This window comes from Triticum urartu, chromosome 7A, assembly GCF_056163025.1.
Source record: "Triticum urartu cultivar PI428250 chromosome 7A, HENAU_Tu73, whole genome shotgun sequence".
NCBI classification, from domain to species: domain Eukaryota; kingdom Viridiplantae; phylum Streptophyta; class Magnoliopsida; order Poales; family Poaceae; genus Triticum; species Triticum urartu.
Genome location: NC_141879.1, coordinates 293833219 through 293859127, shown reverse-complemented (window position 1 = coordinate 293859127; position 25909 = coordinate 293833219). Strand labels below are relative to the sequence as shown.

The 25909-nt window shown below is 44.9% G+C and overlaps 1 protein-coding gene and 2 long non-coding RNA genes across 22 annotated transcripts; 1 reads left to right on the top strand and 2 right to left on the bottom strand.

The window, feature by feature from the left end:
- Positions 1–5581: 5581 nt before the first annotated feature.
- On the bottom strand, positions 5582–8867 carry LOC147959357 (uncharacterized). The gene is made up of 3 exons (XM_087537174.1): positions 7026–8867; positions 5863–6861; positions 5582–5789 (listed from the first exon to the last, which is right to left on the bottom strand). The coding sequence occupies exons 1-3, from the start codon at positions 8856–8858 to the stop codon at positions 5646–5648; spliced, it is 2976 nt and encodes a 991-aa protein (XP_087393300.1). The 5' UTR covers positions 8859–8867; the 3' UTR covers positions 5582–5645.
- Positions 8868–9740: 873 nt separating this feature from the next.
- LOC125520235 (uncharacterized) lies at positions 9741–17538 on the top strand. Of its 20 annotated transcripts, none has more exons than XR_007288567.2 (8): positions 9742–10376; positions 10795–10870; positions 10945–11001; positions 11349–11558; positions 11735–14318; positions 14443–14505; positions 15852–15933; positions 16153–16791. It is a non-coding gene; the product is annotated as an uncharacterized LOC125520235 (long non-coding RNA). The 20 variants fall into 20 exon arrangements; XR_007288559.2 differs by having other exon boundaries at positions 9743–10376; positions 11735–14059; positions 14259–14318; positions 15852–16791; XR_007288562.2 differs by having other exon boundaries at positions 9743–10376; positions 11735–14059; positions 14259–14318; positions 15843–16791.
- Positions 17539–20830: 3292 nt separating this feature from the next.
- Positions 20831–24036, bottom strand: LOC147959356 (uncharacterized). The gene is made up of 3 exons (XR_015611376.1): positions 23571–24036; positions 22380–22454; positions 20831–21115 (listed from the first exon to the last, which is right to left on the bottom strand). It is a non-coding gene; the product is annotated as an uncharacterized LOC147959356 (long non-coding RNA).
- Positions 24037–25909: the final 1873 nt, after the last annotated feature.

Sequence of the window (25909 nt, the reverse complement as noted above, 5' to 3'; positions counted from 1 at the left end):
AAGAGCGAGCAACTAGCAAGCAAAGATAGAAGTGATTTCGAGGGTATGGCCATCTTGCCTGCAATCCCGCAAGGAAGAAGAACGAGTCCATGAAGAAGACAAACGGACGTAGTCGAACCTATCCTCACAACACGACGTTATCGAAACCAACCCAAAGAAGCACACCGGAAAGAAGCAAACAACATAGTAAACAACCACCACATAAAACATGGCATGATGCACAAACAATTATGATGCATGTCCGGTTTGATGAAGCATGGCATGGCAAAGTGCACAAGCAAACCTACAAATTAAGTGGAGCTCAATATGCAACTCCATTGCATATTGACGGAACACCACATCAATTATTTAGTTCACTCACGGTTAGGTACTCAACAATATTAAATGTTGGTTAGCATGGCAAGAGGTGAAGCATAAAGAAAACTACCTATCTAGGCACGTTTAAATGAGGCCGGAAGCAACGAACAACAACTCCGGTAAATCCCCATATGCAAAAATTAGGTTGGTACTATTCTATCCTAAACACAATTTTAGAGTTGTTAAACATGCAAAGTAAAGCCACCATGTTAAACTAGGCATTTTTCCACCCCATTTACATATAAAGTTTATTAAATTCGGAGTTACGGTTATTTAGTTATGAATTAAACCATTTTAACATGGCATTAAGCAAAAATTACACAAACAACATTTTAAACATAGATGAAAGTGGCAAATTATTAATCTACACAAAATTCTAAGCAAGTTTCATATATAACTTATTTTAATCTGATGCACGGTTTGTGAGATATTAAATGCATGCACATGAGGGTCTTCTCTGAAAAACTGACATCTCTGGATAAAAAACAAAAAACCCCATAACTGAAAAAAACGTAATGGGCCGAATCTAAAGCATGTTGGGCCAGCAGTGCACAGGGCGCTGGATCTGGGTCTGCTCACCTAGTGGCCTTGGGCCGAGTCGAAGGGGAAGCAGGCCGGGGCGCTGCTGGGCCAGATCTAGAGGCGCTGGAGGGTGGCCCAGGCGAGGCAGTGTGCGGTCAACGCGGGGTGCGGGGCGAGGTGCTCGCTTGGCCAGATCGAACAGGCGAAGCAGAGGTTTGCGGGGGGGGGGTGCGTCCTCATCCTGGAAGAAGCAGAGGACACCGGCGGCGGTGGACCTTGCGGGCGCGCAGAGGAAGGTCGAAGACGGTGGGGCAGCGCTGGATCCCGATGTGAACGCTGAGGGGGCGGAACCGACGGCCGGCGCCTTGATCTGAAGCAGAGGACAGCCGCACATTCGGCAGGGACAAGGACGAAGCTCCGGTGACGGGCGACGCTGGCCTTAGAGACCTGACACGGGAGGCCACGCACGCGAGGCAGGGGACGAGCGATGCAGGAGCAGAGGAGGCGGCCTTGGGTCTCTGCTTCCCAGTTCAAAGAAGAGGCGAGGCGCTGGCCTCGAACGACGACGACGGCGGCAGGAGATGCGATACAGGGCGGCCGCTTCAAGGGGACTCCGGCGAACGGACTTGGCAGGGAGGTGGCTCGGTCTGCGGCTGCAGGTTCGACGGGAGCACAGGGGCGGCCGGCGGCCGGGCTTGAGGAGGCCTCGGCCATGGAGTCAGGCGGAGCTCCTGTGAAGATGAGAGAGAGATCATCAAAGAACGAGAGAAAAAAGGGAGACATGGAAGGAGAGGAGGAGGGCGATGGGGCCTGGCAGGGGTGGTCTCCAGCGACGTTCTCTGGAGGCGGCAGGGTCGCGAGCTCGATCTCGCTCGATCTGGAAAACGAGGAGGAATTGGATTTGGTTGGCTGGTGTGTGAAATCGAGGAGGGGATGGATCCCGAGAGGGATTTGGTGTGGCGGTGGCAGAGAAGGATGGATGGGACAAGAGGCCTAAAATTTAGGGTTAGGTCCTAAATTAGACTAGGGAGTCTATATATATAAGGAAAGAGGGGAGTTTGGATCATCTGATTGAAATCCGACAGTCGAGAATAAATGGGTTAGGAAATCCAAATGAGAAAACGGTGATGTTTTGTAGATGTTTGGGGATGATCCGGACACAACGGTGGCGACTGCTCGGGTCGGGTCCGGGACAACTTTCCGGACGCGCGCGCGAGGAGAGCCGCGGGCTGACGAGAGATGTTAGATTGGACCTGGCGGTAGGTCATGAGCTGTGTAGACGGTCTCGAGCTGAGAGAAGAGAAGAGAGGGAGGACCGGCGACTGTTTTCGGAGACCGAAAACGTCCGACGTTAGACCGACTATATTGCTGCTATAGTTAAACGTTGGGGCGTCAAACGAACTTCAAATGCGATGAAACTTGGCAGGTGGCCTACTAACAACAAAACAATAGTGCACGCCAACTCTCATCCCATTCCGAGAACATTTTTCGGCCACTTATAAAATAATATTTCGGACGTGCTGCGGGCGCGTGCAAGTGTGTCTGGACTCAGAACGGACAACGGAAGGAACGGGGAGACCTGGACAGATGCAAGTTTTGAAAACATGATGATGCAATGCACATGATTACATGACAAGATGCAACACACAAGCGAATGACAAGGCAACGACAGCGAATGACTGGAAGACACCTGGCACGTCGGTCTCGGGGCGCTACAGTCACCGCCACCACCTATCGCTCCGATGTGTTGCGATCGCCGCCATCGCTGCCCGCTGCTTCGCGATGCTGCTATGGCCGCCACCACCGCGAGGAATGTCCGAGAAATTATTCTTCATTTTATTATTGCTTGCGAGATTATTTTTAGTTCAACAACTGTCATACTCAAATTTCATAGTCTATGGAAAACCATTTAATTTCAAGAAACAGAAACTTGTCTAATCGACAACAATTCTATTACCGTCGTACATCAAATTTCATATTCATCATCCGCTGCCTTCGTGGAAGATCATGCGGCACATCAACAACAGAAGGACTCAGCATGGAGGAGCCGAGTCAAGCGGGTGCTGCAAGTTAGACGACTTTAAATCGTGTGGGGAGAGCGTGACACCAAACTACTCCACCTCCTCCTTCCCTCCTGGTCCTCGAGCTGCCGTGGTGTATACACACGTCATTGTCGAGGGTTGGGGTCGCTCACAATGGCGGAATAAAGGTGACATCATAGGTAGATCGTCGCATCTGTCATGGGGAATGGCCGAGAAGCTCGGGCATGGCTGAATGGAGTAGATCCAGACGCCGACTATGAGGAGCATCTCTGTTCACGCGCTGGCCTAGGGCCGCCGTCTCCACCTACCGCTCTGTGATGTTGCCGCCACCATCACCACCCACTGCTTCACGATGCCTCTATGTCCGCCATCACCGCGAGGATTTTCCGAGAAGCCATTCTTCATTTTATTATTGCTCGCCAAATTATTTTCAGCTTAACAACTGTCATACTCAAATTTCATATTCTATGGCAAAATTTCAATAAACAAAAAGAGGTCTAATCGACAACAATTCTATTACCGTCATACATCAAGTTTCATATTCGCCGACCACTGCTTTCGTGGAGGCTCCTACAACACATCAACAACAAAAGGACCGAGTGTAGGGGAGCCCAATCGAGTGGGTGTTGTAGGGTAGATGACTTTAAATCGTCAAGGGAGAGCGTGACACCACAACTTCTCCACCTCGACCATCACGCTTGGTCCTCGAGCTGCCGCAGAGCGGGCACATGTCACTATTGGGGGTCGGGGTCTCTCACCATGGAGGGAGAAGGGTGACATCCAAAGGTAGGTGTGCATCATGGTGTGCATGCAACTTGATATAGAAACCCTAGTCTAGGGGAGAGGAGTCGAGCAACGGAGGCGTAACCTCATTCTGTACGAGGATCCGTATGCAGAGGGGACTCAACCTTTGTAGAAACACATAGAGAGAAGAGAGGCTCGTGTGGTGCAGGGTGAATCGAGAATAAAAAATCAGTAAAATCGGTGGAAGAGGAACGATAAAATATGAGTAGGGTATCCTTTCGATCGATGGGAGCCGTGGATACCAACTAGGACTACTATGGATTGCCATTTAATAATAAATGGAGAGATTCTAGACATGTGGTTGATTCCTTTCCACAAATGTTAACTTGTGTTATCAAACATGGATTCCTTTTCATAGTTTTGGTCTTTAAAGATTGATTAGAGATCACCGTTATTGATTTTTTTCCATAACGATGTTACTAAATATACCGATCTGCATGATTTGTGTAGATTTTTTAGATAAAACCTAGATTAAATAGATTAGTGGGCTAAAAATCAGCTTAAATAAATTGGTGCGATAGAAAAAATCGACAGGGAAGTTTCACTTGAATGGTGGCGACACAGATAACTTACCATGGCATATAGGTTTGTGCCGATTCTAATAGGGAAAAGTCTGAAAAAAACCTTCAATTCGTACCCCGAGTCTGAATCAAACCCCGAATTCGAAATCCCTGAAACTGTCACCCTGATCTCTCTGATCCTGGTTAATCCCGGCTGATTTATGCTAACAAGTCGCTTTTGAGAACGGGATCGCTTACGTGGCAGGGATTAAGGGAAATAAGATGCCACGTAGTGCTGACAGCGGGCCTAGCTCAGTAGTTAGCTCGTCGGCCACGCGGGGTTCAGAAGGGGGCTCGAGGTGGGGAATTTTTCAAGGATTCGTCGGCGGCATAAATCAGAGGAGAGCACCACCGCCGCCGTGGAAGTACACGAGGACGTGCGACATGAATCAGAGAAGGCGGGCGGGCGGCGAAGGAGGGCACCACTCACAGGTCTTCCTCCTCCGGCGTAGCGTACCCTAGAGGTGGGGGCGGGCGGCGGGCGGAGGAGGGCGGGCGGCGGGCGGAGGAGGGCACGCGAAGGAGGGCGTATGAGCCGGCGAACAAGGTGCCCCGCTGGATTTCGTGGAGTGATGACAACGCAGGAAGAAGGTACTACTGCTGCGTCTATGAACTTGCAAGCTCTCCCTCTCCATATCTTGTTCTGTACCAATTTTGCTTCTTCTTTTCCTGTTGTTGGTTCTGATTCAATTTACTGTTGAATCTGTAATCAGAGAGATGGTAGTGACTATTTTCTATGGCATGATTATCCTTGCAGCCCATTCATCAGGCACCTGCCTTTTGATCTTCGAGATGTACGGAGCAGGATTGAGGATGAACTTGATGGACAGCAAGCATGGTAGAGAAAGGTAGCAGATGGTGCACACAGACAACAAGTTGAAGTGATGAGGGAGAGAGTTGCAGCAGCTATTCCACTGATTGAGAAAGTAGAAGAGAACAATGTTGAGATTGAGGCATTGAGGGGAACACTAAATTAGCAAGTGACTGGGTGCTGTAATGCATTTGGCACCCTTTTGTAAGACCAACTAGCAGAATATGTCCATTATATAATGGAGATTTGTAGTACTGTTGACATCTTAACAGAGATATTGGCCAAATGGAGATTTGTAGTACTGCTGACATCTTAACTAGCAGAATATTGGCCAAAATAGAGATTTGTAGTGCCATTTTAGAAAGAAAAAAAATTAACACATAAGTGCCAGGCAAATAGCATCATTAACAGTGACACACATAACCACCAGTACATTGGCCATACTGACTTAAGAATTTAAACCAAAAGGACATAACAACCAGTTCTGTAGTACTACTGACATCTGATTTAACATACTAATAAGACGAGAGAAGAATGAGTAAAGCATGATCAATTCTTTGATTTTTTCTTGGCTTGCACATTATTTTTCCTCGGAGCCTTCCTCTTCCCTCCACTTGGTCCTGCTTCTGCTTGATCTTTTCCTTTGCTCTTGGCCTGTTGGCTTGCTCTGATCTGAGCATCAGTGCTTGCTTGCTGGAGTAACAAAAGACAGTACATAAGCATCTCAAACAATACTCGACTAATTGGGAAGTGCAAAAGTGTTTACCTCAGTTGCCTTAATTTTCGTCCCTGTTTTCTTCAGGAAGGCATTTTTCTTCTGCCCTTTTTCAGGATTTTTTTTGCAACCTGTCTTGTTGTGACCCTTGTGGCCACACATGCTGCAAGTAATTTTAGTGCCATGCTTTGACATTTTCTTGCCTTTTGGTGCTTCTCCCTCTTCCCTCTTCCTGTCATTCTTCCTAGGCCTACCAGGCATACTCACATAACCAGGTGCTTGTGGTCTAGGCTTGTCAGAGATAGGCCATCTTTCCTCACCTTCAACTGGCTCCAAACAGTGCTCGTATACTTTCTTAAATTGCTCAAGTGAATAACATTTGTGAATGAAGTCAGATACTTTTTTTCCACACTTGTATATGGCACTGATGGCATGGCAGCAAGGTAGCCCTGCCAGCTGGAAATAACCACAGGAGCAAGTCCATTTATCCAAATTAACAGTATAGCTCCTTCCTCTGCCACTCACATGTTTTACCTCAAACCCTTCCTTCCCATTCCAGAGCACATCACAGAACTGAGTCAATTTGATGGCCACCTTAAGCTTCTTGAAAATGTTTGGGCATATCTCTGTATTACTAGCAGTCCACTTGTCACTCTTGGTTCTGTTCTCTTGAACTCTAAGTGTCATCTTGTGCCTAATCTTCTCTAGCATAGAGATGATAGGATAGAATCTGGCCTCAATTATAGCATTGTTGAAGGACTCACATAGATTGTTATCCACCGAGTCACATAGGGATCCAACTGGAAAGAATGCTCTAGCCCAATGCTTAGGCTCTGTATTCATGATTTCCCTCGCACCTTCAGGTGTATCTTGAGCTAACTTGGCCTTCCTATACATGAAATCCTCTCTGTTTGCAGCCTTGGCAATTGCCCAGAATTTCTTTTGCAGAGCATGCTCTCTAAACTTCTTTTTCCAGTTAGCATAGATGTGTCTAGCACACATTCTGTGTTGTGCCTTTGGTAGATAGTCTTTCATGGCACTTAGCAACCCCTGCAGAGATATTTACATTAGTATTATAAGTACTTGATAACATAATTAGTCGAGGCGACTAAATGTAGCCAACATAAGCTTAAATTGAGTAGGTCGTGCTCCGTCAAGGCGACTAAACCTAGTCGACATGATTACAAATTAACAACATGGAGAGAAGAATATACCTTCTGTTGATCTGAAATGAAAACCCAACCTTCACCTTGATCATTAATATCCAAGTCCTTTATAAGAAGACCAATGAACCATTCCCAAGTTTCTGTTGTTTCCTTCTCCACCACTGCCCAAGCTACTGGATACATTTGGTTATTAGCATCTCTACCAACAGCACAAAGAAGCTCACCATGGCATGCTCCTTTGAAAAAACAACCATCAAGTCCAATCACCCTTCTACATGCTTTAAAACCTTGTTTCATAGCACTGAAACACGCATAGAAGCTCTGGAAAATATTTTGCTCCATATTAGTAGGGTCCAAGCCAACAAATATTGTACTTCCAGGATTGCTCCTCAGCAGTTCTAGCTGGTAATCGAATACCTTGGTGTACTCCTCTTTCATACCTGCTAGTAGTTTCTCTGAAACAATCTTCTTGGCAGCCTTACACTTGGATGTTGACACATCAGCAAAGAAATCTTTAAGAACAGTAGCTTTAATGCTGTCAATCTTCCATGTGGGGTTGGCTCTTAAGATGTGCTCATACCTTCTTGATATAACCTTAGCGGTAACAAGATGATTGTCTCTATTAGGTGCACACTCATGTTCAGATTCAAATGTTAACACCTGGAACCTAGAACACCTGGTAGTCTTAGCACCATATATAAGCCATGGGCATCCAGGCCATCCACACTTAGCCCTGATCCTATCTTCCTCTGATTTCATGAATATTATACTTCTAAATGTGAGCAGTCCATATTTTATTAGCGCCTTTCTCATCTGCTCCTTGCTCCTGAAAACCATCCCTAAACCGAACATTGGAATGTCTGCCTTTGGGTTATACCTGGGGTACTTGCTCTTCCTCCTCACAACATGGCCATCATGATCACTATCTTCATCATATGAATAATCTTCATCGTCCGAATCGAAGTGATCTTCTCCTATCACCTCTTCAACATTTGCAACTAAATCAATTGGAACAGCACCTGTTGGATTTTTCTGTGCCCACTTCTTAGAATCTCTAATTCTCTTCTTAAATGCCTTTGCTTCTTCCTTAAGTTCCACATACTCTTCCTCTAGTCCACTGTCGTCACTACCTGCCACATAATCACTATCTTCACTTCTTGAATCACTGTCATGTTGAGACTCACTGTTATGTTCTTCTCTTTCTGGTACTCTTGGTTGCTGAACTGTTTCATTAATCATCCTACTTTCTGACCCAGGATTGAGCACTTGAGAGCTTGCTTTCATAGCATAAGTCACTTGTGAACTCTGTCCATACTGAACTCTGAAACTCTCTCTCACTCTCCTCCTTACAGGGCTGGCAATAACTGAAGTTATAACTCCAGTGTCATCTGGTACAAGCACATGCTCATTTGTGTCAGACAATCCATTAACATTGGCAACAGTGAAGTCCACTTGTTCTTCAGCACTGATGATAACATCAGGTGCTTCCTCACTATCTCCCTCTTCCTCATTCTGTATCTCTTCTTCAAAATCGCTCCCACTCTTTTCAGTTTTCTCATGTTCCTCTCCAAAGTACTCAACATATACATCAGCCACTCCTCCATCAGCTGTGTACTCTGACATTTTCATACAACCAGCATCATTGAAAAGAAACATCAAGCCATCTGAAAGTTCTTTACCTGGCAGCAAGAAATAAAGCTTCATGGCATCTTTGTATGTGATATGATCACCTAAATGCCCTGTGATTTCCGGTAAGGACAATTTGTCCCTTTCTATCTCTGATATTTCCTCATCGCCTCCTACATAATCTAACTCAGGACCAATCCGGACAAATTGCCCTCCAAAGTGAAAGCGGACATACAGTTTCTCGCTCGGATCCATGATTACAGAAAGAACACCTACAGTAATACAGATAAATTAAGTACCCCATGGACAATACAACTTTTGACAAGGAACCACACACTAAGCACAAACCACTAACTTTTTCTGTAAAATACATGGAATCCTCAACAACCACCACTATCTAAAACCCTAGCCATATGCACCAAACGGCGGCCCATGCAAATAGGAAAACACTGGGAGGGGGCGCACATTACCTGCGTCTATTCCACCAGCGGCGATCGTCTTGCCTTCCTGATGATCAGCCGCCGTTCACCATCGTCGGCGCGCCTGAAGTTGAAGATACGAGCGAGATATGGGGAAGAACAGGAACGGAACAGAGATAGAAACGGGGGAAAAGAAGGGCCGGTCTGGTGGTGGGTTTAAGAGGCGACAAGTATGGCCCGTAGTCAGCCCAGTTGGTCATGATTTCCCCTCCATATCTGCCACGTAAGCAATTCCATTCTCACAAATGAACATTCAGCCGGGATTAGCCAGGATCAGAGAGATCAGGGTGACAGTTTCAGGGATTTCGAGTTCGGGGTTTGATTCAGACTCAGAGTACGAATTCAAGGTTTTATTTAGACTTTTTCCATTCTAATAATATATGTGTACAAAATAATAGGTTGGTCATAGAAAAAATGAATTAGAAGTAAATGAAACAAAAAACGAAACTTAGAAAAAAAGCATGCACACGTCACATGGGCCGGCCAAATTTGATTATTGTCGATGTTTTGGTATGATTTAATCTCTACTCCTAATAAAGCAGTTGGTAATCTCTGCCGGTCAATTTTCGTCCCATCTCTTCTGATTTTTTTGGTACCTCCTCCCACCTTTTACTTATCCACCAGAAACCAAAAAAACTTTCTTGTGGGACCCCAATCCGCACCCATCCATGTAACAAAAATAGACCTACGAAGGTTAACCAACGAAAAAAAGACCTATGAAGATTAACCAGCGACAAAAAAAACTAAACCTATCGCCCGCTCCCTCGCGCCCCTGTTGCTCCCTCCTCGATCCCGATCTGGATAGAGGGGACGAGGAGCTCCTGCCTCCCCGACGGCCGACCTCCTCCTCGCCCCGCTGCTTTGTCCGGCGCCGCCACGGCCTCTGGAGCCAGGGAAGCCATGGCCTGAGCTCGGCCTGGAGGTCCCCGCCGCCGTCTCCTGTAGCTTCTGCCCCGCCGCCTCACCGCCCGAGCTCGCCGTCGCACCAACCTCGGCTCCGCGCCGCCGCCGGCTCTGGTCGCCGCGCCGCCACCGGCTCTGGCGTGGATCTGGGCATGGCAGCGCGAAGTGGCCGTTTCTCTGGCTCGATCTGCTGCTACGGTGTCCAGGCGGCCGGAAGGAGATGGTCGGTGATTGGAGGGGCTGTAGGCGCGCTGGTCTTACACGGTGAGGGTTGGCAAGGTGGGCTACTCGGGTCCACTGGTTGGATGGTTAAGGTTGCCGGCGAAAGCTGAACTCTGGCATTGGCCGGAGTTGTCGATGGCGGCACCGGCAGGCCGTTTCCTTGCTGAAGGTATCAATGTTGCAGTTCTCACCTTCCACTGCCCCATGCCTCTCCCTGTGATTCACTGAAAACCTGATTCTTTTTCTTAACCTGAAGGTATCAATGCTTGGATATGAACTCTGTTGTCATCCTATTTTAACAATATTAGGCCCAAATTTAATGTATTTTCATAACGTTGAGCTCTTTTGTCATCCTATTTTCTACAATCTTATGCTATTCTTTTTCTTCCATTCGTTTGCTTAACATTATATTCTCTGTAGATATGTCAAATTTGATGTGTTTGAAAGATGACTAAGAGTAGCAGTACTGTCGTATGGCCGGCTTAATTAATATTCCAACCACCAATCATGGCTACTAACTACCAAGAAAAGCAGTCATATGTGTACCTTTACTAAGAGTAGCAGTTCCTGAAGTTTATATATTGCAGACTGCGGTGTGGTGGTCAGTAAATCATGTCAAATGTTGTAGGGTGCTCGAAGTAATGAGTTTGCTGCTGCTTCAAGGTTGGAAGAAACATTCAACTTCTACCATACTACCAGTCCTGATGTAGCTAAGCTTTTCCACATTGACCCTGCAGCCAAGTGCACCTCTGTAGTCTTGCTGAAGAAAGAGGAGGAGAAGTTGAACGTATAAGGTATTTTTATCACTAACTTGGTTCAGCTTCCAGCAGCTGCATTTTCTTTCTATGCGTATTAGATTATTTGACCTATGAATTCAATATAAATGTACCGTACTTTGTGCTGACAATGAGTTCAGAGCATCTAGCATTGCCGAAGTCATATCGGTTAACACACTAACACTGATCACCACCCTCACACAGGAAAATGCCTCTGCGATATTTGATAGTCCAGTCAAGAAACCAATATGTTCCGTCCTCCTCTATTTTGCAATAACTCGCTCGGTTTTCCCGATCCTTCGTGTCCTTTTCCTATCAAGGCTGGTAGTTATTCCTCTTCTTGATTGTTGTGTGTGTCGTCACAGGTGTCGTGGCCGGAGGCCACATGGACCCCACCTCCGCCGCAGGGGCGACGTGTATTTCCTCTTGCTTCACCGCCTTATAGCCAAGCAGACCAGGAGTGACCTCCTCTCCTACTACACCAGCGGCCTTCACTGGCTCTGGAGACATGGTGGCCATTGACGCTCCGACGCCGATGAGTAATCAGTTCCATCATTGACATATAACCTGACAAGGTAGTGGCACATGCTCTCCTCATCGTGATATGATCTAATTGTTGTTCGCTTGATCTTGATGTGTCGTTTGCTGCCTGTTTATCTTTACTTTAACTGCTCACTACAGAGTACGGTTGTCGGTATATACTCTCATTCCATGATTTATCTTTACTTTAACTGCTCACTTCATCTCACAGTTGTTGGGCAGGATGGGTTCCGTTGGCGTTGTGGTCCAGACACAATAATTCTTTGAAGCAGCACCGTAGTGGAATGATGTAAAAAAAGTGTGATGTGCCACAATTTGGATGAAATGATTTCTAGCTGCTATGAGGAACGAAGCTTAATCGGTGACTGCACTCTTTTTAACCAAGCTTCAGTCTAAGGTAAGTGATACCACATATTATGACTCCTCTTTTTAATCTTCTATTTCTCATGCTGAAGTGTTGCTATTAATACTTGTATGTTAATTTAGCTATTGGAATCCTTCGTCATCTTCCTGTTTGGTTAGTAATTATTTGGGAGATAATCACTTTGGGGTTTCAGGCACCTTGGTATGCACATGGCAATGCAGAGCCCAAGAATATGATTCTGGACAGTAACCTGTAGTTTCATCAACCATACTTCTGGTCATACTACTGTACCTACAATCACTCTCATTCATTTTTTTAGAGGAACTGCATTTCACCGATCTGGACATTCTGTTAAGGAATTTGAAAGGTTCAGGTCATACATGATTGATATGTGCATTTAATTGCAAGGTCAAAACTTTTACTAAGATGCTTCTTTGCCCCATTACAAGTTATGAATGACACACTTATTTTCAAGTTTGACGTCTAATTGCTCCCTTCTTCTTGATGCATAATTTTCAGCAATCAAGGTTGGTCGCTACCTTACCCTGTCCTCGCATAGTTAATAGAAATCCAATTTAAGGTTTTATAATTAAATACAACGCCAAGAAGTACTACCGCGGGCATCATGTGTGCTTGAAACAAATCTTCTCTTTTTCTAAAAGAGTGGTATCAATTTGTTCGGAATTAGAATATTCCTCTTTTTGAAACACTCACATGTCTTTTGATTATTCTAACCTGGGACTAAGTACAGTTGGATGCAAGCTTGATATGTAAGTACGTCTTAGTTTAATTATTAGTCTTGACCATGAGCAAGAATCTAGCTAGATGGGCTTTCATGTTACACATATATGCTTGTTACTGTTTTGCGAGCTAATATCTATTAATTAATTAGTTAGATGCTTGAATTAACCTGTACTAACTATTATTGGTTATCACCGTCCACTGTCTTCGTTTGGTTGTAAGTTGTTGACCATTAGCAAGAAGCTAGCTAATTGTGTGTGCATGCCACACACGTGCACATATATCAGTTGTTGCGAGTTAAGATCATCTGCCAACTACCTTTATATGTAATTGTGTGCTGCATTCTCACTGCTTCCAGTAGATACTATCATTTCAGAGTTCACCTAAAATTTGCAATGTTCAAATTTTTGGGATCAAAATACAACTTTTTTTAAATTTAAGCCAATATAAAGTGTGTGCAGGTTGACTTTTAAACCATTTTTGCTTACAAGAAGCTTATCAGTTGTAATGTTTAGCACCTACATAACCTGATGGTCCTGTAGTGACTTGGGATTGGCGATTAAAGAAACATGGGTATCGAGCATATTAATGCGAGAAGTAGATATACAATATGTTATAAAGGAGAAGACAAGTAAATATTGAGTGTGAAAGATAAGTATGATTTTTTTACTATCATATGAATTATTGAATTTAATCTGGTATTCAACCCCTCAAAATTAGATTTAATACATGCTACTACACCATTACTTATCTCTATTATTAAAGGAGAATTTGACAAGTAATCAAGCAAGTCATCACTATCGTCGATGGAAGTTGTCGTGCGGAGATGGAAGTTGACAAGTTTCTCCATGAAGCTGATCTGATGTGAAGCTTGTGCCAGATAAAAGGTTAATTGAGTTCTCATCTCCAATATGTGTGCATTCTAACTATCCTTGTTGATTCAGTGGTTCCATGATGCTACATTTCACATGTTTTTCACCTCTTGATGCTACTATGGACAGAAGGCGTTTACTAATTTGCACTTTAATTTTTTTCTGATAAACTGTGCCAATATCACCTGCATTATGATTTTTAAATTATTGATCCCTGCTATAATGTAACGTGCCCACATAACAAGTATTCCGCAATCTTCGCAAGCATGTATTTGTATGTCTAACTGTAGGTGGAAGAACAAGATCCACTGTGTGTGCAACGGCAACAATAAATATCATGTCATTAGGGAGACTTCTGATAATTCTACTCTGCATTTTTTTTGCTTTAGTAGAAGTGTTCTGCCGCATTATTCAACTATGTGTGACCAATCTGACACACCTCAGGAGTTCTATATATATATATGGACTGAACAATTGATTCAGGTTTTTTTCTCAAGTGGGGATGCAAATTGGGCATCAAGGTGTACGACAGAGGATGACAAACGATTACGTTCTGCACGTTAGTCCGCGTACAACTTAAAAGTTGATTGATACTTTTCATTTTATATTGATGTTCCCTCCAGCGAGAACAATTTTTTTGACTGGATGTGTTTAATTAGATATGCTCTTTTATTTGTGCGAAGTTGTTCAGACTTTTCTTTGATTCATTATTTTAGCTGCATAAAAAAGGAGTATGAGTACTGTTTGGTTCCATGCAGGACCAACCAAGGAAGAGAAGCAAATCACAACCCTTTAGTTCATGGTCTAGGAGCAGGAAGGTACACATCCATCTTTGTGATATTCTGATATGAATATGCATAGTACTATGTACAGAATCCCTCAATTGTGTAGATAGGTCATCAAGTAATGGTTAGTAATTCCTACTTCTGCTTCACCTTTCAGTTAATTATCCGCTTTCAAGTATTTGTTGCCGAAGTGAGCATCTAATTGCAGGAATTCTGTGAGGTAACCATCTCAATCTTTTTGTCACAAGGCTCTTGCGCGGCAGAGATTTTTGCTTGGTCATAAATGAATTAGTTCCATTCTTTGACAGTAAGATACCTCACAGAATTCCTGCAATTAGATGCTCACTTCGGCAACAAATACTTGAAAGCGGATAATTAACTGAATAGTTCACTTTAGATCACTTTCTGGATAGTTCTTGCGAAACTATTATTTAGTTAGAAGGCTGATTGCTGATGAACATTGATTTTAACTATAAACATATATATTCACATAATGTTACAGTTCATCCCAAAAATATAGTATTCGCTGGTACACGATTTGAGGCATAGGAGGGAGGGGCATGTTGCGATGTCGTCTTTGGTCATGGCTATAGCTTATGAGAAGAATGGGATTTATGCTTTGGCAGACTGCCCCGTGGTTAGCAAGTCATTATTGCCGCCTCCGCTTCCCAAGTTGACTCGGCTTGCTGTTGGTGTGTGCTGCTTCTGCAGCTCCTGCCGGCCGCCTCTTAGGTTGGGTTTTGCTACCACTACTGAAGTTTCCATTGCCAAGGCAAGGCGTCGTCGTCTTACTTGCAAGGCACACATTGCACTGCGGGCAACATTTTGCTATGCATGGCCACTCATGTCAAAGCTGGGTCCCAGTTTGACGACCTCTCTACCAAGTCTCCATGTTCTTCTTCCCTGTACTTTCTCCATCTGCTGTTATACTCTCTTGCAAGTACGGCTTATCCAGTTTGATGCCATGTTGCTTCGGCAGTTGTGTATTAACCCCTCAAGGAAGAAGGGGGGGCGGGGGGGGGGGGGGGGGGGGGGGGCGGAGATGGAAGTTGTAGGCGCGTGCCCCCGGCCGACCGTCGTTAGACCAGGATGAGCTAGCGGCGGTGGTCGTCGAGGACTCTAAGCATCCGCGGATTGTCGTGGCGTAGTGGTGCCACCGACGGCACCAACATCAGCAGTAGATGCAACAATGGCGGCGGCGGTAAGAGACATAGGCCAAGGATAGGGATAGAGCAACTCAGCCACAATAATGTTTTACTAATTATGAGATGTTTCTTATTTATTCTGGATATGATCTACTCCCTACATTTCATAATGTAGTGCTCTTGAGAGGTGGAGCATTAAAGAGCAAATCAACTGGGCCAGGCCTTCATGGCTTCGTCCCCTACTTTCTACTGATCCATGCCAACTGCATAGTTATTTACTTTGGAAAGGCCGAGATATATTTCACATTTAACAGAAAAGTTCACACTGCAATTGTCTCTACAAAGTTATGTTTTGTTTTCATTATTTGTTTATGTAACTCAGTTTTGGACTTGGTACTCATCTTGACAATAGTGTTTTTAGATGGTGCTGGCGAATAGATTCAGTTGAGTGGTGGAGTTAGCACTTGCTCATGGTCATGGATGACTCTTCCTCATCAATGGATGTATGTTTAGTACTCCGTCAGTTTCATAATTCTTGTCGTGCTTTTAGTTCAAAGTAGAACCATGACAATAACTACGGAACGGAGGGAGTACTTATTTGTCAAACCGGAGTTAGTATGTGCATGGTGTGTGGTAACTACTCTTGCATTTGAATTTTTTTTTGTGCTTTTAGTCTTTTAGAGGCTTTGTACTCCATTGATACACATGTGGCGTATCTGCAGGATAGATAATGCTTCATTGGTAGCACACACAGTGCATCTAGAGAAAACAATTGCTTTCATCAGCATACGGGGATATATTCTTCAGTGGACATTCAGCTAGAATACATATGCATTTTCCATATACTTCAGAGTTTTTTCTCTCAAGGGAGCTGCATTTTTTTTGAGAAAGGGAATAACACATTGGTTTTTTTTCATGGTATTAGCCACCTCTATTGTGCGTCTCAATCATTTAAATTTTTGGCATTGTACTATCATGCATCAGTTTTGCAATAAATTTGTAGAAGTTTTTGCCCCCAAGAATATAATGAGAAATATTTGCCGCAACTAAACTTTGTTGAGCATGTCTAGAAGGCCGCCGAAGAATTTTACAGAACAAGAGAAGATGGCGTGCACCGTATCTTTAAGATGACTTCCCTCACCATGTGGCATGCACTTTTTGGTTTTACTTTAGCGCAATTGCCATGTATGTAAGGGGTGAAATTAGGTTGAATATTACAATTGTAGTTTTTTCTGAACTTTTTCAACACCCCAGCATTAGTAAAATACTCTCCTCATTCCATAATGTAAGACGTTTTTGCAAGCTATATGTTTGTTATACATTATATTGCTGGAAATCAAGAATTTACTCTTTTTGACTAATATTGTGTTTCAATAGTCCATTTCGTGTGTTTCAAAGGGCTGCGATAGTGCATCTTGCTATGCATGGCCACTCATGTCAAAGCTGGTTCCAGTTTGACGACCTCTCTACCAAGTCTCCATGTTCTTCTTTCCTGTACTTTCTCCATCTGTTGTTGTACTCTCTTGCAAGTACGGCTTATCCAGTTTGATGTCATGTTGCTTCGGCAGTTGTGTATTAACCCCTCAAGGAAGAAGAGGAGGGGGAGATGGAAGTTGTAGGCGCGTGCCCCCGGGCGACCATCATTAGACCAGCATGAGCTAGCGGCGGTGGTCGTCGAGGACTGTAAGCATCCGCGGATTGTCGTGGCGTAGTGGTGCCACCGAGGGCACCAACATCAGCAGTAGATGCAACAACGGCGACAGCAGTAAGAGACACAGGCCAAGGATAGGGATAGAGCAACTCAGCCACAATAATTTTTTACTAATTATGAGATGTTTCTTATTTATTCTGGATATTATCTACTCCCTACATTTCATAATGTAGTTTTCTTGAGAGGTGGAGCATTAAAGAGCAAATCAACTGGGCCAGGCCTTTGTGGCTTCGTCCCCTACTTTCTACTGATCCATGCCAACTGCGTAGTTATTTACTTTGGAAAGGCCTAGATATATTTCACATTTAACAGAAAAGTTCACACTGCAATTGTCTGTATGAGTTATGTTTTGTTTTCATTATTTGTTTATGTAACTCAGTTTTGGACTTGGTACTCATCTTGACAATAGTGTTTTTAGATGGTACTGGGGAATAGATTCAGTTGAGTGGTGGAGTTAGCACTTGCTCATGGTCATGGATGACTCTTCCTCATCGATGGATGTATGTTTAGTACTCCGTCAGTTTCATAATTCTTGTCGTGCTTTGCGTTCAAAGTAAAACCATGACAAGAAGTAGGGAACGGAGGGAGTACTTATTTGCCGAACCGGAGTTAGTATGTGCATGGTGTGTGGTAACAATTGTTTTTAAGGCGGTAAGGTGAACTAAGGCGCTGGGGGGCGCCTTATCGCCTAGGCGACGCCTAAGCGCCTAAGGCGGGTATATTTGTAAGGTGCCGGGGGCGCCTTATCGCCTAAGCGTCCAAGGCGGGACGCCTTAAAAACAATAGTGGTAACTACTCTTGCATTTCAATTTTCTTTTGTGCTTTTAGTCTTTTAGAGGCTTTGTACTCCATTGATATACATGTGGCGTATGTGCCGGATAGATAATGTTTCATTGGTAGCGCACACAGTGCATCTAGAGAAAACAATTGCTTTCATCGGCATACAGGAATATATTCTTCAGTGGACATTTAGCTAGAGTACATATGCATTTTTCATATACTTCAGAGTTTTTTCTCTCAAGGGAGCTGCATTTTTTTAGAAAGGGAATAACACATATTGGTTGTTTTCATGGTATTAGCCACCTCTATTGTGCGTCTCAACCATTTAAATTTTGGCCATTGTACTATCATGCATCAGTTTTGCAATAAATTTGTAGAAGTTTTTGCCCCCAAGAATATAATGAGAAATATTTGCCTATTGGTTCTGTGTTTTGATTGCAAATTCTTGAGAAAGGGAATAACACATTCAGAAACTCTATACGAAGCTGGTGCACATTGATTCTGGGTTCGTATATTTCCTTATGTAGCCTTTGTTTAGGTAAATCAGACAGAGATGGGGACTATAGGTGGCCTCTCTTTTTACCCATCACTGTTATTGTTAATGAGTCTAACAATGAACTGACTACATCTCCATCTTTTCACCTTTGTTACCAGAGAGATTCTCAAAGGTGCAAAATATTACGTCGGCACTTTAAGTCTCCCATTTTGATTGCCGTGATTTGCAATTTGTGTGTGGGGGCAGTAGTAAGCGCTCGTGCAGTTACGTTGTTGCCGGGTGCTACATTTTCCTGTGATTGTTCAAGCGAAGGTTCTCGAAAACAGCATAGCCATTTATGTTGCTTCTATTAGGTGTGGCTGACAAAGACGGGGGCGATTTGGGCACGCGAAAGTCACTGAAAATCAAGACAAATCCTACGTTTCTACATGTGAAATTTAACATATAACTCTTGCAATCTACTCCATCCGTCCCAAAATTCTTGTCTTATATTTGTCTAAATACGAATATATCAAGTCACATTTTAGTATTAGATACATCCGTATCTAGACAAATCTAAGACAAAATTTTTGGGACGGATGGAGTATTTCAAGAGCCCGTGGCAAAGCACGGGCACCCTACTAGTGTACGTTGTAGTAGCTCTATTTTTTCTGAAATTCCAATTATACCAATGTATTTGTTAGAATAAAATATGTAAAACAATATCCTACTTAAGTATATTTAGATGATTTTTATATTACTTTTTTTATCAACTTAGGATATATTTTTACCAACTTAAAATCACGGGGAAAATCACGCCATAAAATCATGGGAAATATTTATGCATTAATAGACAAGACCTGAGTTAACCAAGTGAGCTAGCACATGTTCCTTAACATACAAGATGCCTTTCTATACATTACTAAAGGCTGCTTGCATGGCCTTTTTTAATCAAATCGTTAGGCCTATTTGAGCATCAAATAATACTGTAGTTGTTAGGCTTTTCTGCGTCGCGAGCCACATGAGAAAAACATAATCATCAGTCTAGTATGCTAAAAAAATCGATATTTCATGTGAAATAAACCCAACTTCCTCCTTTAAGACGATTCCCATCCGTTTATATAGGTTAGCAAGTTGGTTGTAATATCAACAAGACACTTAGAAAATGGGAAGGTGACAACGGACGAGAGGGTGATTAAACTCCTGATGAAATCAAGGATTGATTTGGGACTTGGTGCACGCTGCAAAGAGGGACATGTGGGCTAAAAGAATTAACTTACTAGGAAAGATTGTGTGTAGGCTGGAAGGAACATGCAAGGAAGGAAACATGAATGTGTGTGTTTGTGTGTCCATGTCGTGCGCCGAGGATTACCTTTTTCTTTCTAAACATTGGTGACTCTCTGCCACATGTCATTGTTCGGATGTCGTGTTACTGGTAGGCATTTTGGTGTAGCGACATCGACCAAAATGCTAGCCAATTTATTTTATCCGTTGCCACACACGGGCATAAGAAAAGAAATAGTTTGGGGCACGCATGAAGAAGCTGAATACTCTTTTTTTAGGCTAGAAGCTAAATACTCCGCACGAATTATTTTTGTCCCACCACTTTCATCCGGATTTTTTTCAACTGGTTTTTTCGTCCCTCCCACCACTCCAACCCCCTCCCACCACTCCAACCCCACACACGAAAAAAAACACTCCGCACGAAACGGACAGGGATCAGGTGACATGCACCTTTGCATGTCACCGTGTGACTTGCGGCCCAAATTCATATTTAAACATTGTAAAAAAATTTGAAAAAAATCATGCATATTCATAGCACACATTAAGATAATCCCTAAAATAAATCAGATCAAAATTCGAAACATACATCAAGAAGCAAAAAAGAGAAATCTGTTATGAATAGTTGCGAATGGTTCTCTGTATATTATTCACATATGAGTTTCTCTTTTGCTTCTTGGTGTATGTTTCGAATTTTGATCTGAATTTTTTAGGGATTATCTTAATATGTGTTGTGAACATGCATGATTTTTTTTCAGATTTTTTCGCAATGTTTAAATATGAATTTGGGCCGCAAGTCACACGGTGACATGCAAAGGTGCATGTCACCTGATCCCTGTCCGCACGAAACACCCTTCCTCTCGATCCCCTCCCGTTGCCGCCTCCGTCGTCTCTCGACCCCCTCGAGTAAACGGCACCGCGGCTGTCTCTCGAGCCCCTCAAGATCGTCGCGCCACCGTCATCTCTTGACCTCCCAAGATCGCCGCCGCCGACCTCACATAGAAGGCGCCGCCAGATCTCTTGGGATCTCACTGCCGCTGTGACGCCCCCGATTTAATTGTACACTAATCATACACGCAAACGTGTACAATCAAGATCAAGGACCCACGGGAAGATATCACAACACAACTCTACAAATAAAATAAGTCATACAAGCATCATATTACAAGCCAGGGGCCTCGAGGGCTCGAATACAAGAGCTCGATCATAGACAAGTCAGCGGAAGCAACAATATCTAAGTACAGACATAAGTTAAACAAGTTTGCCTTAAGAAGGCTAGCACAAACTGGGATACAGATCGAAAGAGGCGCAAGCCTCCTGCCTGGGATCCTCCTAAACTACTCCTGGTCGCCGTCAGCGGGCTGCATGTAGTAGTAGGCACCTCCCGAGTAGTAGTAGTCGTCATCGACAGTCGCGTCTGGCTCCTGGGCTCCGTCGTCTGGTCGTAGCAATCGGGTACAGGAAGGGGGAAAAAGGGGGAGTAAAGCAACCGTGAGTACTCATCCAAAATACTCGCAAGCAAGGAGCTACACTACATATGTATGCATTGATATCAAATGGAGTAAGGCTATCATATGTGGACTGAACTGCAGAATGCCGGAATAAGAGGGGGATAACTAGTCTTATCGAAGACTACGCTTCTGGTAACCTCCATCTTGCAGCAGGAGAAGAGAGTAGATGGTAAGTTCACCAAGTAGCATCGCATAGCATAAACCTAACCGATGATCCTCCCCTCGTCGCCCTGTGAGAGAGCGACCACCGGTTGTATCTGGCACTTGGAAGGGTGTGTTTTATTAAGTATCCGGTTCTAGTTGTCATAAGGTCAAGATACAACTCCAAGTCGTCCTGTTACCGAAGATCACGGCTATTCGAATAGATTAACTTCCCTGCAGGGGTGCACCACATAACCCAACACGCTCGATCCCATTTGGCCGGACACACTTTTCTGGGTCATGCCCGGCCTCGGAAGATCAACACGTCGCAGCCCTACCTAGGCACAACAGAGAGGTCAGCACGCCGGTCTAAATCCTATGGCGCAGGGGTCTGGGCCCATCGCCCATTGCACACCTGCATGTTGCGAGGGCGGCCGGAAGCAGAACTAGCCCCCTTAATACAAGAGCAGGCTTACGTTCCAATCTGGCGCGCGCCGCTCAGTCGCTGACGTCACGAAGGCTTCGACTGATACCAAGACGTCGAGTGCCCATAACTGTCCCCGCGTAGATGGTTAGTGCGTATAGGCCAGTAGCCAAACTCAGATCAAATACCAAGATCTCGTTAAATGTGTTATCTTGGAATAACCGCGAACGCCGACCAGGGCCAGGCCCATCTCTCTCCTAGGTGGTCTCAACCTGCCCTGTCGCTTCGCCACAAAGATCCACTCGCGGGTACTCCTACGAGCCGACCCGTCTTTTTGTCATCACATGTATCATGTATAAGGTATATAGTATATACCCGTGATCACCTCTCGAGTGATCACGGCCCGATAGTATAGCATGGCAGACGGACAAGAATGAAGGGCCACTGATGATAAACTAGCATCCTATACTAAGCATTAGGATTGCAGGTAAAGGTAACAACAATAGTAGCAAGGACAGGCTATGCATCAGGATAGGATTAACGGAAAGCAGTAACATGCTACACTACTCTAATGCAAGCAGTATAGAGGAGAGTAGGCGATATCTGGTGATCAAGGGGGGGCTTGCCTGATTGCTCTGGCAAGAGAGAGGGGTCGTCAACACTGTAGTCGTACTGGGTAGCAACGGCGTCAATCTCGGTGTCTAGCGAGAGAAGAGGGGGAAGAAACAATAAATATTAAGTAAACAGATGCATATCGATGCATGACACGACAAGTATCGGTGCTAGGGTTGCCCTAACGCGGTATGAGGTGATACCGGTGAAGGGGGGAAACAACCGGGAAAGTATTCCCGGTGTTTCACGTTTTTGGGCAAAGGTGCCGGAGGGGGAAAGTTGCATGTTCGCTATGCTAAGGATGCGTGGTGGACGAATGGGCTGCGTATCCGGATTCGTCTCGTCGTTCTGAGCAACTTTCATGTACAAAGTTTTTCGATCCGAGCTACGGTTAATATCATATGAATTTTCAAAGTTTTAATATTATTCTGAATTATTTTTAATTCGAAAATAAATGCTAAATTGCTAGACGCACCCAGCACAGTGTACAGAAAAGTGTACCCAGTGGCTGACAGGTGGGCCAGAGGGACCCAGTTGACCAGTCAACGTTTGAATGGTCAACACGGGTGGGACCCCCTGTCATTGACTGTTTTAGTCTACTCTAACAGTTTAGTTAGTTGATTAGGTTAATTAATTATAATTAATTAGGTTAATTAATTTATGAATGAATTAATTATTTTTTATTTTTTATTTTTTATTTTAGAATCTTTTTTATTTTAAAATTGTTCTAGGGCTAGGCCCACCTGTCATTGGCACATGGGGCAGGGCCCAGCTGTCAAAGGCCCATGTGGCCTTAGCGGGCATACAGGCAAGCGGGTACGGGCATTGGCGCCCGAGCGTGGTCAGGCGCGACCCAGGCGACGGTTGCGGCGGCCGCCGGGGCAGCGAGCAGCGAAGGAACGGCGCGGGCGCGCGGTCCGGTGAGGCATCAGCAGCGTCGGCGAGGCGGGGCATCGCGCGCCGGCGAGGGGCGGTTGCGACGGGGCCACGGGAGGCCGAAGGCGGCCGCGGCAGCGAGGGCTGTTGGAGGCGAGCACGACCGGCCGGAAAGCGAGCTCTGCCACGAGCGGGAGGCGGACACGGGGCGTGGCAAGGTGGTGAGTACCGGCAGAGGGAATAGGTAGAGCAAGCAGCAGCAGCCGGGACGCAGTCTGGCGGTGAGCGTGCACAGGGGAGTAGAGGAAACTCGGGATGGGGGTTCTCACGATCGTTGGTGAGAAGGGGGGGGGGCGTCATGGCTCGAGGTAGTCCGGTGGGGAGGCGGTCGGGGAGGTCCGGCGAGGCGACACCTGCGACGGGGTCGGAGCGGGCGGCGACCGACGGATGTATCCAAGGAAGAAGATCGAGGGCAACAGCGTTGAGGCCCCCCCGACTCGGTCCAGTGCGGGGATGAGGCGGCCGGAATGGGCGACGACGGCGAGCGCCAAGGCTGCGAGCCTGGCCCCGACGCAGTCAGGCACACGGGCAAGGAGGAGGCCGGTGGCGCAAGGCAATGGCGAGCTGCGAGGAGGCAACTGGTCTCCGGCAAGGTCGGCCAGTGTGGGGTGCGGCGGAGGAGGTTGGCGAGGTCGCCGGCGAGCGGTAGGAGGCGCACAGGGCGAGGCGGGGCGCTGCCCTGCGCGAGCGCAGGTGTGTGGCGGCACGTGTGGAGTGAGGGGGAGAGGAACGGGGTTGGGGCTCTAGGGTTCGGGGGGATGGAGAGGTAGGCCATTTAGGCCAGGGTGGGGTGGGTCGGCTGGCCAGTTGGGCCTCACGGCCCAGCGGGGGAAGGGGGGACTGGTCTTTTGTTCTTTTTTTGTTTTCTTTTGTTTTGTTTTCTATTTTGTTTTCTGTTGCACTTTTAACAATAATCCATTTTTGTAAAATGTGTAGCCGGTCTTAATATTTAGTATTCAACATACCTCACTGCCATTAAAAGTTTGGGAGTGATTAGTAGTTGTTTTTCGTATTTTTATTAAATGGAAATGACCTAAATGTGGCGGTCTTGGTTACCGTTTTTATATCCCGGGGCATTTTAAACCTTTAGAAAAATGTTGATTGATGCACGACAATTATCTAAGGAATAATTACAACCTAATGAATATTTTTAATTCATTATTTTATGAAACTATAATTGATTTGTTATTTGAATTTGTATTTGAACTAATTTTGAAATGAGCGAGGTTTAGAAATTTTTAATTATGATGACATGGCATCATTAACAAGGATTTACTATAGCTTAACTATCGGGGTGTCACAGCCGCCGACGTACGGGATCACCTCCACGGTACTGGATCGTCGCCGCCGCGGACGTAAGGGGTCACTTCAACGGAAATCCCATGAGGAGACGCACTCGGGCTGTCCCCAGGCCGGCGAGGGGAATGATTTGACTCTTGGTACACCGGATCTTGGGACGCTGAAGCCAGATCCGACCCGATCCTCCTGATCACCACGACTATGACGAAGACAACAAAACGATGAAGCTACCGGATCCACCAGACGAGTCCACCACTCGATGTCGGTGGGAAACTCGAAGACGGCATATAGCCAGACGCCAAGGCAACATCTAATCTAAACCTGCTATATACAGCGACACCCTGCTTTTTTTTCGAGGGCTGGCCTCGCCGGCGAAGAAGGGGGAAAGGGAGCTGACGGAAGGGAGGAAGAGAGGTTGTTCTTAACTACGTTGCTCCAATAAATAAGATTTCATGCCGTGTTATAAAAATCCACCGTTAATCCCATCTAGAGTGCTGGAAGAGACTCAGGGAATATAATTTCGAATGATTTGCCTAATTGACCGGTACTAAAGACATTAAATTCCAAGCAAATACAAGACACTAATTGTTCCACCTGCTACAGCAAAATTAACTCGGATAACACACATAGCAAACGTGCAACTACTAAGAAGATATTGCATACTTCAATAAGCGACTAGACATAGATACCGTCAGACACAGTAGTCGTGTCATCCTCAAAATTAAAGCGGAAGCCAACGATGTCCCCATAAGGCTCTTCCCAGTACTCCACAGTGTACAGGTGCTAAAGGTGCCACATAGATAGAAAAATGATGTAGCAAACAATTAAAGAGGAGAGAGAGCATTATGATGACCCCAATAAAAACCAATGCTAAGCACATGGACCTATGCAAAAACACTACCAACCAATACATGAAGAAGTTTTATTACTAAACAATTAAATAGAGGAGGCTTAGCTACAAAATTTAAGCACCGATGCATTGGGGACATTGGTTGCTAAGCATTTTAATGCACTTAGCACCCCACTTTAGGCTGGTCATAGTAGGGAGTAACTTAGACTAGTGTCATGCATATGACACTAGTCTAAGTTACTATCTTCATAATGCAAAGTAACATACTAGTAGTATCATATATGACTTCATTTATTAGCTCGTAGACTCATCTTGTCTTGGAAAGCGTTATGGGGGTGCTTGGATTCAAGGGACTATTTTTAGTCTGACTAAAAATAGTCTCTTTTAGAGGCTAAAGTTCCAAGCACCCCTGACTAAAGAGAGGCTAGGACTAGTCTTGAGACTAAAAATTTTTAGTCA